We start from the raw sequence: 20,000 nt of genomic DNA, 5'->3' as shown, positions 1-20,000 counted from the left end.
AAGAGAGAGACACACACACTCAGAGAGAGACACACACACTCAGAGAGAGACACACACACAGAAAGAGAGAGACACACACAGAAAGAGAGAGACACACACACTCAGAGAGAGACACACACACAGAAAGAGAGAGACACACACACAGAAAGAGAGAGACACACACACAGAAAGAGAGAGACACACACACAGAAAGAGAGAGACACACACACACAGAAAGAGAGAGACACACACACAGAAAGAGAGAGACACACACACAGAAAGAGAGAGACACACACACTCAGAGAGAGACACACACACAGAAAGAGAGAGACACACACACAGAAAGAGAGAGACACACACACAGAAAGAGAGAGACACACACACAGAAAGAGAGAGACACACACACAGAAAGAGAGAGACACACACACAGAAAGAGAGAGACACACACACAGAAAGAGAGAGACACACACAGAAAGAGAGAGACACACACAGAAAGAGAGAGACACACACACAGAAAGAGAGAGACACACACACAGAAAGAGAGAGACACACACACAGAAAGAGAGAGACACACACACAGAAAGAGAGAGACACACACACAGAAAGAGAGAGACACACACACAGAAAGAGAGAGACACACACACACAGAGAGAGACACACACACAGAAAGAGACACACACACAGAAAGAGAGAGACACACACACTCAGAGAGAGACACACACACACAGAGAGAGACACACACACACAGAGAGAGACACACACACACAGAAAGAGAGAGACACACACACAGAAAGAGAGAGACACACACACAGAAAGAGAGAGACACACACACAGAAAGAGAGAGACACACACACAGAAAGAGAGAGACACACACACAGAAAGAGAGAGACACACACACAGAAAGAGAGAGACACACACACAGAAAGAGAGACACACACACAGAAAGTGAGAGACACACACACAGAAAGTGAGAGACACACACACAGAAAGCGAGAGACACACACAGAAAGAGAGCGACACACACAAAAAGAGAGCGACAGACACACACAAAAAGAGAGCGACACACACACACACACAGAGAGCGACACACACACACACACACAGAGAGCGACACACACACACACAGAGAGCGACACACACACACAGAGAGAGAGCGACACACACACACAGAGAGAGAGCGACACACACACACAGAGAGAGAGCGACACACACACACACACAGAGAGAGCGACACACACACACACACACAGAGAGAGCGACACACACACACAGAGAGAGCGACACACGCACAGAAAGAGACACACACACACACAGAAAGAGACACACACACACACAGAAAGAGACACACACACACACAGAAAGAGACACACACACACACAGAAAGAGAGAGACACACACACAGAAAGAGACACACACACACACAGAAAGAGAGAGACACACACACAGAAAGAGAGAGACACACACACAGAAAGAGAGAGACACACACACAGAAAGAGAGAGACACACACACAGAAAGAGAGAGACACACACACAGAAAGAGAGAGACACACACACAGAAAGAGAGAGACACACACACAGAAAGAGAGAGACACACACACAGAAAGAGAGAGACACACACACAGAAAGAGAGAGACACACACACAGAAAGAGAGAGACACACACACACACACACACACAGAGCGACACACACACAGAGAGACACACACACTCAGAGAGAGACACACACAGAAAGAGAGAGACACACACACTCAGAGAGAGACACACACAGAGAGAGCGACACACACACACACACACACACAGAGAGAGCGACACACACACACACACACACACACACAGAGAGCGACACACACACAGAGAGAGCGACACACACACACAGAGAGAGCGACACACACACACAGAGAGAGCGACAGAGCGACACACACACACAGAGAGACACACACACAGAAAGAGAGACACACACACAGAAAGAGAGAGACACACACAGAAAGAGAGAGACACGCACAGAAAGAGAGACACACACACACACACACAGACAGAGACAGTTAGCCTTTCATCTCAGTGTTGATCAGAGCATTAGATACAGAAAGTGTGTCAGTATTGATCGCTCTTAAAGGGACAGTTCTCTCAGAATGATCACCCATCATCAGTTCAAACCATGCGGACTTCACTAAAGTCACGGTGTGTTGTGTTCATCGTCTGGAAGAGAGCAGCGTGAGCGTCGTTTGGGTCTGAACTGAGAGTTCATGAATCACTGGACTGTTCCTGTAACACACAGCTGGCCTTTATTTGGATAAGGACTGTGTGTGTGTGTGTGGGTACAGACGGCTGTTGCTGTGGGGAACAGTGGCAGTATTATGGTCTGTCGGCGGGATCTGATCAGATGGTTTTTGTTTCAGTCGCTCCTGTTCACGTCTGACACGATTTGCATTCGCTTTATTTACTTGCTAAGATGTTTTGCATGCGTTTGACTGCACTTGTGTTCATAAACACAGAAAAGAGATTAATATCCTGAGTTTAAACCAAAAACATAATAATTGGTAATAATCAGAAATGTTTCTTGAGCAGCAAATCCTATTTCACATGTAAATGATCACTGTTTTTGATCATATAAATGCAGCTGTTGCAGTGTTTCTGACGTGTGTCTCGATCGCAGGCTCATCTGCGCTCAATCGATGTCACACTGATGCGTCAGCTGCTGTCCATCAACGAGGGCATCGAGTCGCTCCGCTGGGTGCTGGAGGAGCATGGGGGCGGGGCCAGCCGCGAGGGCAGCGTGACGGACAGCTTGTGCAGCCTATCAGACGGAGCGGAGTCAGAGCGCGGCTCCTGCAGCGACGGACTGGACGGGATCTCGCTGGGCAGTTATCTGGACACGCTCGGAGAGGACGACCTCGATCGCTCCTCGCCCGCAGACCTCTCAGACCACGAGACCTTCACCAGATCTCCTCCACGGCCTCGCGTGGACACCGACGAGTACTACTGCTTCGCATAACACTAACGTGTGCCTGAATAAAGACATCCGACCCAGATCCAAGCTCACGCTTCTCGTTCTAAAGGGAACGGAGAAGTTTCTTCAAGTCAATGAAGTTTGGGTTTGACTTGCAGTAGGAAACAGTGCTTTCAAAAAACCAGACTGATCCTTGAAACCGATTACTGAACAGATAATCTGTTCAACCCTTTGTCTTAAATGTGTGTGAGAATCCAGCTCGAGTCGATGGTGTGGTCCGTTTGCTGCGTTCACACTCACTCAATCCAGTCTGAAAGCTGAATTTAGTTCAAACTCAGTTTAGTGATGTTCTGCAGATCTACATTCTCCGGGACCGTCTCCATTAGCAGACTGAAATCAAATGGCTTCGAGTTTCTTCGGGTCTTAGAGAGTCTTAATTCACAGTTTCACAAATCAGGTTTGAAAAGGTCTTAAATCACGAAGTCTCCAAGTCGTGGAATTAAATGTCTGATTTAATCTGGTTTTCCAACACAAACGTCTGAACATCCTTAAGTCTAGATACATTTACTACAGATGCAAAATGAAGTCTTGGGGAGTCAAAACTTGTTTTGCCTGCGTCTGTGAGTGTTCTCGCTCCCATGCTAATGCTAGCAGGCTAATTCCTCACGTTTACATCGACGGCTGTCGGTGCTCTGCTCAGGTGTGAACTGGTGAAGTGCAATCCCTGCTCATGCCAAAGCTAGTTAACGACTCTTTAACGCTTCATTCAGGTTTAAATCTTCACTGCGATAATGAGATTGTTCTTACTGGAATCTGTGACGTTTTCATGTGAATTGAGTAACTGTTTTTTAACACCGGTACGATGTTTACAGAACTGTAATGTCAGCATGCTTTTAGCACACGTACATCTGAGAGACGTCTGTTGTAGGTCTGCATTACATCTGCCAGACGTGTTTTTAAGAGTTTCTGCTCATCTGAAACACTTTCCTATCAGATGACAAACAGAGGTTTAGAAGATGCATAAGTGACTTCTGAAAGACGTCTATCAGATGTTCTCCAGATCTGTAGCAGACGCTCCTGTGCAGTTTTGTCTTGTGTTGGGGATGAATCGACGTGTTTGTGGCGGTGGTTATTTGTGCTGCTATTTCATTTGTTTCTTTCTGTGTGCTTGAGTGATTCAAAACTCCTAATTTATTGTTCATTTTTAACTTTGTTTTTGGGGAAATGTCGTAATACATTGTGACTTATTTTGTCCGTCTGTGTTAAGCACAGAGTGTTTTAACGAAATGTTTTAATGTGAAATAAAACTGAATTAATACAAGCGACTGAGAGAGGATTTACACACAACACACCACTGAAGAACAGTGATCAGTGACGAAGCACAAACGTTAAAGATGTCCAAACATGTAACTTTGAAAGTGCTATGTTCTCATTTAGAGATAATGTGGTTCAGTTCTTCGTGCACAGAGTCTCATTGATTCACTACACAAAGAGTCGAGTTCAGTCAATGCAGCAGATTCATATCTGCGTGACTCCATCTATTCATGACGCCTGCCCACGCTGACAGACATAAAGACACGTTTGATGCTGCTGGCACGTCTTTAGCAGACACCACGCTAGGATAATAACTCATTTACACAATATGTGAAACTCTGACGCTCATAAAGCATCACCGTCATAAACAGCTGAACGCTGGAGATCTGCAGCAGATGATAAAACCAGAGAAAAGACTTCGATGTTGGCTTGAGAAAGCCTGACTAAACCGTCTGAATAAGTAGTAGCTTTAAACATTTGAAGCTGAAGATTTTAATGTTGCGTCATCTGCATTGCTAGCATGTTTTATAGATTTGCAAACATGTTTTAACGTGAAAGACACGTTTAACTCAATGCTGACTTGTCTGAACATTGCTAGCATGTTTTAGCACATTCCTTACATGATTATTAGACTGGAGATATTAGATGTAAAGAAGCTCTGGGAGATTAACTAGTCTTGGCTCAACACTGGGATGTTTCCTCGTTTTATCATCAAGTCTTTGCTTGCTTTAAAGCGTTAGGTTCAGACAGACTGTAGTCTGATGACACTCGGACAGGTTTCCCATCATGCCTCAGAAGTCCCCATGTAATGACAGAGCTACTGTGTAAGCTGAGCTTGACTGAAATCAGCGTTATCATGGAGAACAGAACGCTTGTTAAATCTGTGTGTGTGTGTGTGTGTGTGTGTGCTGAAACAGTGAACGTGTTCAGTTTTACTGCAGTGATTACACATGAATATAAGCACAGTTCAGTCCATCTGCAGACACACAGCAGTCCCTTCACGACTCCTGACAGATTACAGAGCTCTGACAGAAAACAAAAGAAAAATAAATCTGTTTCTACAGAACTTTCTCTACAGAGACTGATTTGGAAGATATCAAAATAGTTGAAAAAATTGACATGAAATTTAAAAAAAAGCATGTTTATTTTTACTAGTTGTCAGTGTGTAGTACAATACAAATGAAAAATGAAGCGTATTGTGTGTGTAGTATGGCGACACACTGCTGATGGAAAATGGGAACAGAGGAAACATAATGTTCTTCTGATTATGAAATGATTTTCACAATAATAATACAGAGATTTTGGTTTTTCTAAGGCAAAACACTCTTTTGTACCCTTTATTTCTGTGCCTGTGTACACCAGAGGTACATCTTTGGGTGTTTTATTATAATTTTTTACTTAGACATCAGTTTAAGGACAACATGTCAGCTAGAAATCAGCTCAGCTTTTGAAAAGTAACTTGGGCTGTGAACTGTGGATGGCATCTCAAGCTGTTATAATGGGAATCCAGAAAGTATGGGCATGTTTTTTTAGGAAAACGCTTCTGTTCTCTCTTGTTTTGCACACTGAAGCACATGATTATGATTATGATGACGAGATGCTTTGCATCACTTTGCGTTCGTCTGCTGTCTGTTGGCACAAACATGGAAGGAGCTGCTTCCAGATCAGATAAACTCCTGTGTTAACTGGTCAAACCACACACATGTGGAACAGCACCTCAAACACAAACTTGTTTATCTCTAGTTAACTGGATAAATATCTGGTTTCTGATTAAGAATATCTGTGACGTTAATCATGAAGGTGAACTATGGAAAGATCATCTGAAGCTTCTTTGTTCAAACATGTTGAACTGGATCTCAGTATCTGACACACACACACACACACACACACACACACATTATCAGAACTTCACATCATAGATTCACTTTGACACTCGGCATCAAACAGCTTTTAGGCAGCCGACGCTCGACTACAAACACCGGATGAACAGGAAGAGACTGATTCATCTGTTCAAGAGCTTTCTGAGGAAAAAAAAACAATGTATTAGTTTAAATGCCAAGTTCTGTCATGAAACTCTAGATGGCACAGGCTTATGGGTTGTAACTGATGACATTGACAGGATTAAACTACTTGCTATAAGCTGATTGGTTCATGTTGCATAACCAAATCTGTGGTTAACATTCACTAGAATATTTTGCAGGATGCTTCCAGTGCTCCTCTGAAACCCTCCACCTTCCCCAGCTCCACCTGTATAGATCTGCTATAGGTTATTATTTGGAGTAGTGTCTTCAATCCTCACAGATCCACATCAGCTCATGTGTTGAACCCCTGCCAGGTGCAAGAAGGAACACAAAAACTGCATTACTTTCTAGAAAGAGTATAAGATACATAATTAGTGATTTTATAATGGAGTAACACAGTATTGTAATGCATTACTTTTAAAATGTAATGTTTCCAATATATAAAAAAAAACTTAATAATGTAGTTTTGTGTGAGGGTTAGGTTTAGTTGCGAGGTGAAATACTTTATGCATTTTAAAAACCATCACGCCTATGGAATGAACTCATAAAACACAAGTGTGTGTGTGTGTGTGTGTGTGTGTGTTATGGCTGTCTTAGCAGTGTGTTTGAGGAGCACAGCAGCACAAAGCCACATTGTGTGGATGAGAAAAGCCCCTGCGGCTCCGTCATCTAGAGTTACACATATCAAGCGCTCTTCAGCTGCTGCACACATCAGCACTTCCTTCTGGTCGTGTCACGTCTCTTCAGGATCAGTGTGTGTGACTGTCTGAGACACCAGCGCTGCTCTTCAACATCACTGACATTTCACACACTGAAGCAAAGTCTACGGCAAATATTTGAGATGACTGTTCATGCAGATTCGAAAATGTTAATGAAATAATGGCCACTTAAGTGACTTAAAAGAAGATCTTCATGACACCAGGGGCGTTGCTAGGGTCTTGATACATTGGGGGCTTAGCCCAGACCCCCCCCCCCCCCCCCCCCCCGCGCGCTTTTGGTAACTTGGAAGCGTTGAGCATTAAACACTTCTTTTACAGCATTCAGGTGCATTTTTTGTAGCATTTTAAATGATAGGTAAAAAGATAGAATGCTTTTTTTGTAGAACTGTAACAGCTATTCACTGAAACACAAATAAATAATCATCGTCTCTGCCTCCTTCCTTGACACCACCTAATCTGTCATTTATTTTTGTTTTGATAATAAATGGAGCCAGCCTCCAAAAGTGAAACCTGTCCTGTGATTTTTTTTTTTTGTTCTTATACATTAAGTGTTTGTTGTCTTTACATTCAAATAATAATGTTTCAAATAATCTAGAATATATATGGAATAAATAGCATTCAATACAAAATGAGTATCTCTCATATATTAAAATCATAAAGAGTTTTTATGTGAAAGATTTGCTTTGTTGTGCATTAGAACCACACGAGGCATTTTAGTCATATTACAAAATAATTTATTGAGGCCAAACATAATATAACATTATAAACTGTGTCACTTCACCACGTGACAGCAGCAAGCAGGCTCCTGTGCATTCATTGACATAAACATAAAAATCACTCGCGCCTGACGCGCTATTCGCGACGCGTCCGATGTGAACGCACCATAGTCACCTGACTTAAAGTTCAATGATAGGAATGAAACAATGAATGAGTTGTTGTTAATTCTCCATTTTCACTGTATGTTTCATTAAAAAAACGGCAGCAAAACAGCGATTAAAAGCCGTTTAGCTCGCGTCTCGCGAGATGAGAAAAGTGACATCGGTTGCTGTAGCCTATCAGACAGAAAAGTTGATGCTAGCGATGTTACGATCTCCTAACCTGAAATAAAAAGAATGAAGCAAGAAATGATTCCTAAAGTTATTTAGTATTTGCTTCGGTAATACCAATTGGGGAAAATCCTATCTTAGACTCTTTCTGTAATACGGCCCCTGGTATTCTAGCTAGCTATCCATCTGAGGGGAATAACGTTAATTTACACATCGTGTTTCAATCGCCAAATCAGATGTATAGGCTACTTCATCTACATTCTTCACGAGAAACGGATTATGGCTCACAAAATGGATTAGTTATAGGCGAAATAGTAAGGTCCCACGTACTTTATATATACAGTACATGTTGTTCTGCATTAATACCACAGTAAGTACAGGGCTAGGTACGTTAGACCAGGGTTTGCTAAAGAGCCTTCACCGACCTGAGCTTAATGATGAAGGAACGGCGCCAGTAGATAACTCTTCTTGTCTCCTTATTTTACTTTTTAAAAAGTGTCTAATGTCCATAGCTACCACCAGAAGCCACAAACAACAATGACAGTAAAGCCCAAAGCTCTTTCTCCTCAGGCGCGCACTCTAAGCTGTAACCATAGTAACTTTGATCTGCTTGAACACATTTTAATCGTCTTTAATACATGATTGATTCCGAAGGATAGATTAAAAGACCCGGTCATTTTTTTAAATTAATACAAATTATTAAAAAAAAGATAATAATTATCAATAAATTAAATTTTTTTTACATCCGGGGCTATAATAAAACAGCTGATGCCCATGTCTAACGACGCGCCTGCATGACACATTATTTCCCTTTCTGTAAAAAATCACTTTCCGGGTCCCCTCTTCCTCATCAAGCCCTAACCTCTCCCCTGCCCCTGTGTGTGTGTGTGTGTGCGTGTGTGCGTCTGCGTGTGTGCGTAAGTGTCTGTGTGTGTGTGTGTGTGTGTGCGCGTGAGTGTCTCTGTGTGTGTGCGCGCTTGCGTGAGTGTCTCTGTGTGTGTGTGTGTGTGTGCGTGAGTGTCTGTGTGTGTGTGCGCGCTTGCGTGAGTGTCTCTGTGTGTGTGTGTGTGTGTGCGTGAGTGTCTGTGTGTGTGTGTGTGTCTGCGTAATTTTCTGTGTGTGTGTGTGTGTGCGTGAGTGTCTCTGTGTGTGTGTGTGTGTGTGTGTGTGCGCTTGCGTGAGTGTCTGTGTGTGTGTGTGTGTGCGCTTGCGTGAGTGTCTGTGTGTGTGTGTGTGTGCGTGAGTGTCTGTGTGTGTGTGTGTGTCTGCGTAATTTTCTGTGTGTGTGTGTGTGTGTGCGTGAGTGTCTCTCTCTGTGTGTGTGTGTGTGTGTGTGTGTGCGCTTGCGTGAGTGTCTGTGTGTGTGTGTGTATGTGTGTGTGTGTGTGTGTGTGTGTGTGTGCGTGAGTGTCTCTGTGTGTGTGTGTGTGTGTGTGTGTGCGCGCTTGCGTGAGTGTCTGTGTGTGTGCGTGAGTGTCTCTGTGTGTGTGTGTGTGTGTGTGTGTGTGCGCTTGCGTGAGTGTCTGTGTGTGCGTGAGTGTCTCTGTGTGTGTGTGTGTGTGTGTGTGTGTGTGTGTTTGTGTGCGCGCTTGCGTGAGTGTCTGTGTGTGCGTGAGTGTCTCTGTGTGTGTGTGTGTGTGCGTGAGTGTCTCTGTGTGTGTGTGTGTGTGTGTGTGTGCGCGCTTGCGTGAGTGTCTGTGTGTGTGTGTGTTTGTGTGCGCGCTTGCGTGAGTGTCTGTGTGTGCGTGAGTGTCTCTGTGTGTGTGTGTGTGTGTGTGCGTGAGTGTCTCTGTGTGTGTGTGTGTGTGTGTGTGCGCGCGCTTGCGTGAGTGTCTGTGTGTGTGTGTGTTTGTGTGTGCGTGTGTTGAGTCTCATAGCAGGAATTCCAGTCTGTCCGCTGAAGAGGAACTGATCTCTGTTCTCACGTCTGAACTGATCGTGACGTGAGTGTGAAGCTTCGTCTGAATGGATCAGAATGTGTCACATCTGATTCTGTGCTGCGCAACTATATATATATATATATAGTTATCTTTTAATTTGAAAAGGTTATCTCTTCCACCTCAGGCTGAAGTAACAGGGCCCAAACCAAGCATTCATGTACCTCTATATGGGGGCAGTTGCCCATAATATTCAGATTTGTGCTTCCTTTGTGGAAAAGAAGTACATTTTACCATACCTTTAAGAAGAGTATTTATTACAGAAATATTCTACTTTAAAAGAACATACTTTGGTGTGAACTGAATGTAATGTTTTAGGCACTTAACTGCATGTTCATTTCAATTAAATAAGGACAATAATAAAAAGTATAAAATGGCAATTCTACTGAAACTTGTATGTAAAGTATTTAAATTGATTTAATCCCTTAATCTATTTAATTAGTTAAAGGGGTTAGAAATCATAATTCCCTTGATCTTTTTGTATTTAAGAGGTCATTGTACTATTTAACCCGCCCTCCTTGAACATAGATGTGAAAGTACACAATTCGTACTAGTAGGTTGGTCTCTTTTTAAAGAAGGCAATCTGCAAGTTATTGCAGAAGAGAAATCATTTAAAAAAAATGAAAGCATAAAAAAGTTGTAGAAGTTTAAATTTACTGTATTTATAAAATATGTTTTAATCCAAAATTGCTATAAAATTAAAGCCATATGTCTAAATAAGTTGTGTTCCAAATTTGAAGTTGATAAAAAAAAAAATGTTAGGATCCTATGTAAATTTGTTTAGGCGTTATACCACAAACAGTGCCATTCAAACTCCATTTAATTTTTTGATGCATTTTTCTGTCACAAATGTATCAATTATGACACCTCCCACTAAGGAGGAGGAGCCCGCTAAAATATTTTAAAGTACGATTTCCATGGTAACGCAGCGTCCAATTACAAAATGGTTTTCACAGGATGAATTTAGAGGTTTTAAGATTTAAAATATATAATTTATGTTGATTACTGAGACATGTGAAAGGGAAAAAAGGAAGCAAATACGATTTTTTGTGACAAAGGTGAAGATGATCACAATCATTTTCTATGGGGTTAGGGTCAGGCGAGTTTGCTGGCCAATTAAGAACAGGGATACCATGGTCCTTAAGCCAGGTACTGGTAGCTTTGGCAGTGTGTGCAGGTGCCAAGTCCTGTTGGGGCCAAGTCCTGTCAGCAGCAGGAAGCATGAATTGCTCTAAAACTTCCTGGTTTACGGCTGTGTTGACCTTGGACCTCAGAAAACACAGTGGACCCCTCAGCAGCAGTCCAGTCCTTTTTGAAGCGAGACGGTTCTGATGCTGTCTGTTGTTCATGAGTGGCTTGACACAAGGAGTGCGACAGCTGAAACCCATGTCTTGCATACGTCTGTGTGTAGTGGTTCTTGAAGCACTGACTCCAGCTGCAGTCCACTCTTTGTGAATCTCCCCCACATTTTTGAATGGGTTTTGTTGCACAATCCTCTCCAGGGTGCAGTTATCCCTATTGCTTGAACAGTTTTTTTCTACCACATCTTTTTCTTCCCTTCTCCTCTCTATTAATCTGTTTGGACACAGAGCTCTGTGAACAGTCAGCCGCTTTTGCAATGACCTTTTGTGTCTTGCCCTCCTTGTGCAAGGTGTCAATGGTCGTCTTTTGGACAACTGTCAAGTCAGCAGTCTTCCCCATGATTGTGTAGCCTACAGAACTAGACTGAGAGACAATTTAAAGGCCTTTACAGGTGTTTTGAGTTAATTAGTTGATAAGAGTGTGGCACCAAATGTCTTAAATATTGAACCTTTTCACAATATTCTAATTTTCTGAGATACTGAATTTGGGATTTTCCTTAGTTGTCAGTTATAATAATGTACATTAACATTTATACATTTATCAGAAGCTTTTATCCAAAGCGACTTACAAATGAGGACAGTGGAAGCAATCAAAAACAACAAAAAGAGCAATGATATATAAGTGCTATAACAAGTCTCAGTTAGCTTAACACAGTACACGTAGCAAGGGCTTTTAAATAATATAATAAATACAAAGAAAACAGATTGAATAGAAAAAGAATATAGCAAGCTAGTAATATATAATATATAATCATCAAAATTAAAAGAAATAAACATTTGTATATTATATTCATTCATTACACACAGACTGATATATTTCAAGTTTCACTTTTTGAATGGAATTAGTGAAATAAATCAAAATTTTGATGATATTCTAATTATATGACCAGCACCTGTACATTGAAGTCAGTCTGCCAAAGACAACTTGTGGAATGTGACACTCTATGAAGTAATAGATTTTCTTTATAACTCATCCATTTAAATTACATTTAGCCTTTGAGTTCTGTATAATTAAGGGAGTGGCCACTTGAGTGACAGGTGGATTGCCGCTGCTGTCACTGTCCTCAAGCTAAGTGGGTGTGGTCTCAGCAACTAGCTCCACCCACATCCCACCTCTTTGCCCATTTTGGAATATCCATAAGTGACACAGTGCCAAGATGGCGATGGCTAGCAGTACGTCCATGTTTTTATACAGTCTTTGTTTACTACTAATGTTTGTAAGAGTCTTCAACAGAGACTAAGACTGTAATGATGTGAAAGGGTTGAATGTTACAGCAGGTCAGTGCAAAATATCTAACAACAGTTTTCAGTAGAATATGAAACTACATTATTTACAATAAATATTAATATACCTATTAAAGAACTATATATTTGTGTTCTATCGTAACAGTTAAAAGTGCGAACACAATGAAACACTGAAGATGACTGAATGAGAAACATGAAACTTATGAATTTGTCAATTCCTCAAATACGAAAATCAGAAAGATCAAACTAATTAGGGTTTCACAAGAAGTTCATGCAAATAAATTGAAACTATAATATTCAGATTAGGAAAATGTTATATATAAATTTAAGTCATCGCATGTCATCTTTCATATTGTGAGTTCATGTGTGAAATGCCTGCAATGTTTGGCTATCAGTAGATGAATATCTAAACATACGGAAATGTGTTTAAATTCGCCTGGATGCATGAAGCAGTCTGTGTGTGTGTGTGTGTGTGTGTGTGTGTGTCGATCAGAACATCCTATCTTATCTCTGACCTTTGACCTCATGGCAGTGACAAGCTTCAGCTTCAGAGGCTCGAGCCTCAGGCTGAAAACAAGATACGGACACATGGACTCACGCTTGAAAACACAGAAAACATGCAGAAAGAGAGGAAAGACTCCATTAAAGGCTCTTTTTCATTGTTCAGATGTTTTGATTTAAAACTCGTCTCACACTCTTTCTTGTTGTGTGGAAACATGTGGTTATGTGTGTTTCACACTCGTTTCTTCAAAAGTCTGTACTATTAACCTGTCCATCTGTCCATCCATACATCCATTCAGCCATTCATCCGTCCATCCATCTATCTGTCCATCCATACATCCGTCCATCATCCATCCTTATATTCATCCGTCATTCCATCCATCCATCTGTCCATTCATCCTTCCATTCATCCATCCCTCCATCCATATTTCCATCCATTCATCCATCCGTCCGTCCATTCATCTGTCCCATCCATCTGTCTGTCCATCCCTCCATCTGTCCATCCATCCATTCATCTGTCCCATCCACCTCTCCGTCCATCCCTCCATCCCTCCATCTGTCCATCCTTCCATCCATCCATCCATCCATCCATCTGTCTGTCCATTCATCCATCTGTCTGTCCATTCATCTGTCCCATCCATCTGTCTGTCCATCCCTCCATCTCTCCGTCCATCCCTCCATCTGTCCATCCTTCCATCCATCCATCCATCCATCTGTCTGTCCATTCATCCATTTGTCCGTCCATTCATCTGTCCCATCCATCTGTCTGTCCATCCCACCATCTGTCCATCCATCCATCCATACGTCCATTCATCCATCCGTCCGTCCATCCATTCATCTGTCCCATCCATCTGTCTGTCCATCCATCCTTCCATTCATCCATCCGTCTGTCCATTTATCTGTCCCATCCATCTGTCCGTCCATCTGTCCATCCATCCTTCCATCTGTCTGTCCATTCATCCATTTGTCCGTCCATTCATCTGTCCCATCCATCTGTCTGTCCATCCCACCATCTGTCCATCCATCCATCCATACGTCCATTCATCCATCCGTCCGTCCATCCATTCATCTGTCCCATCCATCTGTCTGTCCATCCATCCTTCCATTCATCCATCCGTCTGTCCATTTATCTGTCCCATCCATCTGTCCGTCCATCCCTCCATCTGTCCATCCATCCTTCCATCTGTCTGTCCATTCATCCAACTGTCCGTCCATTCATCTGTCCCATCCATCTGTCTGTCCATCCCACCATCTGTCCATCCATCCATCCATACGTCCATTCATCCATCCGTCCGTCCGTCCGTCCATCCATTCATCTGTCCCATCCATCTGTCTGTCCATCCATCCTTCCATTCATCCATCCGTCTGTCCATTTATCTGTCCCATCCATCTGTCCGTCCATCCCTCCATCTGTCCATCCATCCTTCCATCTGTCTGTCCATTCATCCAACTGTCCGTCCATTCATCTGTCCCATCCATCTGTCTGTCCATCCCTCCATCTGTCCATCCATCCATTCATCCGTCCGTCCATTCATCCATCCATCCGTCCGTCCATCCAATTCATCTGTCTGTCCATTCATGTCCCATCAATCCATCTGTCTGTCCATCCCTCCGTCCATCCATCCGTCTGTCCATCCCTCCATCCATCCATCCATCCCTCCATGAACAGCTCTTCTGATCATCATTCATTAATGCTTCATCAGACTTCATCAGAAACAAAGCATCAGTCATCAATCCTGACGCAGTGTGATGTTTTCGTTCTTTTCAATACATTTACAGAGATTTCACCAATCTAGTTTTTTTGCTTTTATCACGGACTTATGGAGTAGATTGATGTTACAAAAAAATAATAAAAATAAAAAAAGCATTTTTGCGTGAATCTGTAACACTATATGTGAATCAATAAAGTGCTCTAAAACAAATCACACCAATAATCCTTAAAATAGAAACGGATGTACATTTTAAAATTAGTTTATGAACTATAATAAGCAGCTTTTTATTGTTTTGTATTATTTAATTGTGTTGCTTAATATTAATCAGTATTGTTGAGTTGTGAGAGTCCTAATGTGATCTAGTTCATCAGTGAACTGTGGTTAATGAGGTGAAAATCAATCCGACTGATGCGTCAGACAGCTGACAAACGATTCATCACTTAAACTACTTCAGTATCACTAATAAGAAATTAACCAGCATTAATATTCACTCTTCAATATGAAGTGATACCGGTTTAAGATCAAACCTTCAGTTGAATGATGTTTTTTTCCTCACACTCAAGCGTTCACACGACTGCCAGGATCCCAGGGACCAGCCGGTGAACAGGGTCAGTGTGGACGTGGCTTCCACACAAACGTCTCTCATTATGTCTGTGAATTATACGACTGGACTGAGTGGAGATAAACATTGAGCTCAGAGATCACAAGCACCGCAGCTCTGCCGAAGGAGTTTCTCTGAAGCATGTGGTCAATGCAAACACAGTCTCAGGTCAGATTTGCGTCTCCAGTCTGTCTGCTGTGTCTTTATTCCTCCAGCTGCTAACAAGCGCTGTTAACAAAAGAGCAAAAACAAGACACATCTTGACTGACACAGGCCGGCGGCTCCCTGCAGTGCATCTTGGGTAATCTCTGTGATGAGACTGTGACATAAAACCACTGATGGATTCACATCCGTGTCATCCACACGTCCTGATTTTGCTGAGTTAGATGTGTTCCTAGGTCAACATATTTTGTTGACCCTGGAACAACATTTTACTCCAAAAATATATTCTTGACCATATCCCTACACCTAAACCTAACCCTAACCATGAGTAATCCCTAAAATCAGAGGAAATGATAGATGAATGACACTGATGTACAAGCACCAAACAGTGATTTTAAGCATAAACTTCAAAGAATCTTAAACTGGTTCTTCAAATCTGATTGGTTAATCAAAATGTTGTCTCACTTGGTAAAATCATCTTGATCATGATCTTCAGCTCTCAGATCACAGGAGAACAGCGCCACCTGCTGCACACAGCATCACGGAGTGTGTGAGAACAGTTATTACAGACCTTAGTCAGGTCAGACCACATTTGACCATAAGAAACTATAATACTGGTGAATGTTTCATCTGTAGTTTTGGTTACATAATGCATAGTTTATAAGCCATATTTTGATGTTGCATACTTCAAGTGGTTTTGTTAATGAAGTGCTGAATACTTACAGCTCTTCTTCAGGACGGTGGGATTCTCCTTTGCCTTATATCAGTTCAAGTAATAATTAATTATAATTAACTCTTACAAGAATCAAAATGCAACTTTACGACCCAATGCTATGGAAGCTTTTTTCCACCTCGGAATAAAATAAAAGATATACGATGACTTCTTAAAGTTCTGATCTTTTTTTCTTTTTTGGATTTTGAACAAAAAGTTCAGATCTGCAGAAAAAAAAAAGTAAAAAAAAAACAATATTTGGTTTTATCTTTATTATTTTCTATTCACTGGTGGAATAATAAAATAAGGTAACCAACTTTATATAAAAAAATTTAAAAAAAGTGTGAAAAGTTGCAATGACCTTTTTTTATCTCTTTATTCTTCATTTGAACTGTTTTCCGTACAGAACAGTGTAACTACATACAGACACACTTCTGCTTCTTCATCATCAGTGAAGCACACAGTTTAGTAAATAATAAATGGAGACTGTTTGAAGACACGTCATTAGAGAGGCTTCGAAACATTCTGGCACTTCAAAGCTTTGTTAAACTTTATTACTGAAAAACCAGATGTTATGAACCTGTTTGACTCAAACAGACCTGAAGAGTGCAATGATTAACTACAAAAACACCTAGTCAATGTACAATGTCCTGTAAGACGCAGAGCAGTGGGGAAAAGCAGAAGTGAAGCGCCCTGACGTGTGACCAGAACGAGTGTTCAAACACTGGGAAACGTGATGTTAACGACAGTCAAATCAAAGCAGCACACAGTGAGACTCAGAAAAGGTCAAATCAAACCAAACGCAAACTAAAATAAGCCTTAAAAGAAGAAAAAATCGTGACTTCTTTAACTACATATGTATTTGTCAAGACAGTCTTGATGCCAGATCACGCACGAGTCGTTGCTCCGCCTCTTCAGCGTTTCTTAGGGGGCGTGGCCGTTCTGGGCGGAGTCACGGGTCGCCCAGAGTTCATCCCCCCATACTGATACTTGGCCTTCTTCTCCGACGGCTTCAGGATCTGAGAATACAGCAAGAGCACAGCTTTAACATCGCAAACACTTTCACAACTGTGAAGAATTATGAATACATATAATCTACAATTGTCCTAATTGTCACGAAGATGTCATCAAAATGCAAAAAATCATTATAATGGTCCGAAAAACAAGCATCATTTCCTTTTATTTTACAGTAAAGTAAGTTTGTTCTGTTGGTGTTGTGATGGACAGGCTGTGTTAGATCATGTGACCTGGAAGGAGCACATCAGGGTCTCGTCGACGCTCATCATTCCTCCAGCGTTGTCGAACTCTCCGCAGTAATTGGGCGCCGAGAACAACGTGACCAGCTGCCGTTTGGCGAAGAACTCGTAACCGTCTTCAACCACCTGCAAAACACCAGCAGAGCGTCTCCAACCAGTCCAACACAGTCTGTGTGACCGCACGCAGTGTGTGTGTGTGTGTGTGGGGGTCATGTGACCGCACGCAGTGTGTGTGTGTGTGTGGGGGTCATGTGACCGCACGCAGTGTGTGTGTGTGTGTGGGGGTCATGTGACCGCACGCAGTGTGTGTGTGTGTGTGGGGGTCATGTGACCGCACGCAGTGTGTGTGTGTGTGTGGGGGTCATGTGACCGCACGCAGTGTGTGTGTGTGTGTGGGGGTCATGTGACCGCACGCAGTGTGTGTGTGTGTGTGGGGGTCATGTGACCGCACGCAGTGTGTGTGTGTGTGTGTGGGGGTCATGTGACCGCACGCAGTGTGTGTGTGTGTGTGGGGGTCATGTGACCGCACGCAGTGTGTGTGAATGTGTGTGGGGGTCATGTGACCGCACGCAGTGTGTGTGTGTGTGTGGGGGTCATGTGACCGCACGCAGTGTGTGTGTGTGTGTGGGGGTCATGTGACCGCACGCAGTGTGTGTGTGGGGGTCATGTGACCGCACGCAGTGTGTGTGTGTGTGTGGGGGTCATGTGACCGCACGCAGTGTGTGTGTGTGTGTGGGGGTCATGTGACCGCACGCAGTGTGTGTGTGGGGGTCATGTGACCGCACGCAGTGTGTGTGTGTGTGTGTGGGTCATGTGACCGCAGTGTGTGTGTGTGTGTGTGTGTGGTTCATGTGACCGCAGTGTGTGTGTGTGTGTGGGTCATGTGACCGCAGTGTGTGTGTGTGTGTGTGTGGGTCATGTGACCGCAGTGTGTGTGTGTGTGTGGGTCATGTGACCGCAGTGTGTGTGTGTGGGTCATGTGACCGCAGTGTGTGTGTGTGTGTGGGGGTCATGTGACCGCACGCAGTGTGTGTGTGTGTGTGTGTGGGGGTCATGTGACCGCACGCAGTGTGTTTGTGTGTGTGTATGGGGGTCATGTGACCGCACGCAGTGTGTGTGTGTGTGTGTGTGTGTGTGTGTGGGTCATGTGACCACAAGTGTGTGTGTGTGTGTGTGGGTCATGTGACCACAAGTGTGTGTGTGTGTGTGTGGGTCATGTGACCACAAGTGTGTGTGTGTGTGTGTGGGTCATGTGACCGCAGTGTGTGTGTGTGTGTGTGGGTCATGTGACCGCAGTGTGTGTGTGTGTGTGTGGGTCATGTGACCGCAGTGTGTGTGTGTGTGTGGGTCATGTGACCGCAGTGTGTGTGTGTGTGTGGGTCATGTGACCGCAGTGTGTGTGTGTGTGTGGGTCATGTGACCGCAGTGTGTGTGTGTGTGTGTGTGTGGGTCATGTGACCGCAGTGTGTGTGTGTGTGTGTGTGTGGGTCATGTGACCGCAGTGTGTGTGTGTGTGTGTGTGGGTCATGTGACCGCAGTGTGTGTGTGTGTGTGGGGGTCATGTGACCGCAGTGTGTGTGTGTGTGTGTGGGTCATGTGACCGCAGTGTGTGTGTGTGTGTGGGTCATGTGACCGCAGTGTGTGTGTGTGTGTGGGTCATGTGACCGCAGTGTGTGTGTGTGTGTGTGGGTCATGTGACCGCAGTGTGTGTGTGTGTGTGTGGGTCATGTGACCGCAGTGTGTGTGTGTGTGTGGGGGGGTCATGTGACCGCAGTGTGTGTGTGTGTGTGGGGGTCATGTGACCGCAGTGTGTGTGTGTGTGTGTGTGGGTCATGTGACCGCAGTGTGTGTGTGTGTGTGTGGGTCATGTGACCGCAGTGTGTGTGTGTGTGTGTGGGTCATGTGACCGCAGTGTGTGTGTGTGGGTCATGTGACCGCAGTGTGTGTGTGTGTGTGTGGGTCATGTGACCGCAGTGTGTGTGTGTGTGTGTGGGTCATGTGACCGCAGTGTGTGTGTGTGTGTGTGGGTCATGTGACCGCAGTGTGTGTGTGTGTGTGGGTCATGTGACCGCAGTGTGTGTGTGTGTGTGGGTCATGTGACCGCAGTGTGTGTGTGTGTGGGTCATGTGACCGCAGTGTGTGTGTGTGTGGGTCATGTGACCGCAGTGTGTGTGTGTGTGTGTGTCATGTGACCGCAGTGTGTGTGTGTGTGTGTGTGTGTGTGTGTCATGTGACCGCAGTGTGTGTGTTTGTGTGTGTATCATGTGACCGCAGTGTGTGTGTGTGTCATGTGACCGCAGTGTGTGTGTGTGTGTGGGTCATGTGACCGCAGTGTGTGTGTGTGTGGGTCATGTGACCGCAGTGTGTGTGTGTGTGGGTCATGTGACCGCAGTGTGTGTGTGTGTGTGGGTCATGTGACCGCAGTGTGTGTGTGTGTGTGGGTCATGTGACCGCAGTGTGTGTGTGTGTGTGGGTCATGTGACCGCA

General features: G+C 43.6%; 2 protein-coding genes across 2 annotated transcripts in view; one reads left to right on the top strand and one right to left on the bottom strand.

The window, feature by feature from the left end:
* The window catches only part of LOC132111784 (leucine rich adaptor protein 1-like), a 10,164-nt gene extending 7,152 nt beyond the window's left edge, over positions 1-3,012 (top strand). The window contains exon 2 of the mRNA XM_059519381.1: positions 2,633-3,012. Coding sequence (XP_059375364.1) covers positions 2,633-2,971 — 339 coding nt within the window. The 3' untranslated portion in view covers positions 2,972-3,012. The remainder of the gene's footprint in view (positions 1-2,632) is intronic.
* Positions 3,013-16,971: 13,959 nt separating this feature from the next.
* The window catches only part of LOC132112256 (serine/threonine-protein phosphatase PP1-beta catalytic subunit), a 16,907-nt gene continuing 13,878 nt past the window's right edge, over positions 16,972-20,000 (bottom strand). The window contains exons 7-8 of the mRNA XM_059519752.1: positions 17,505-17,639; positions 16,972-17,276 (exon numbers count right to left, since the gene is read on the bottom strand). Of these exons, the coding sequence (XP_059375735.1) occupies positions 17,172-17,276; positions 17,505-17,639 (240 nt within the window). The 3' untranslated portion in view covers positions 16,972-17,171. The remainder of the gene's footprint in view (positions 17,277-17,504; positions 17,640-20,000) is intronic.

The sequence above is a fragment of the Carassius carassius genome, chromosome 2, assembly GCF_963082965.1.
Source record: "Carassius carassius chromosome 2, fCarCar2.1, whole genome shotgun sequence".
NCBI classification, from domain to species: domain Eukaryota; kingdom Metazoa; phylum Chordata; class Actinopteri; order Cypriniformes; family Cyprinidae; genus Carassius; species Carassius carassius.
This window is presented reverse-complemented; position numbering and strand designations above follow the sequence as displayed.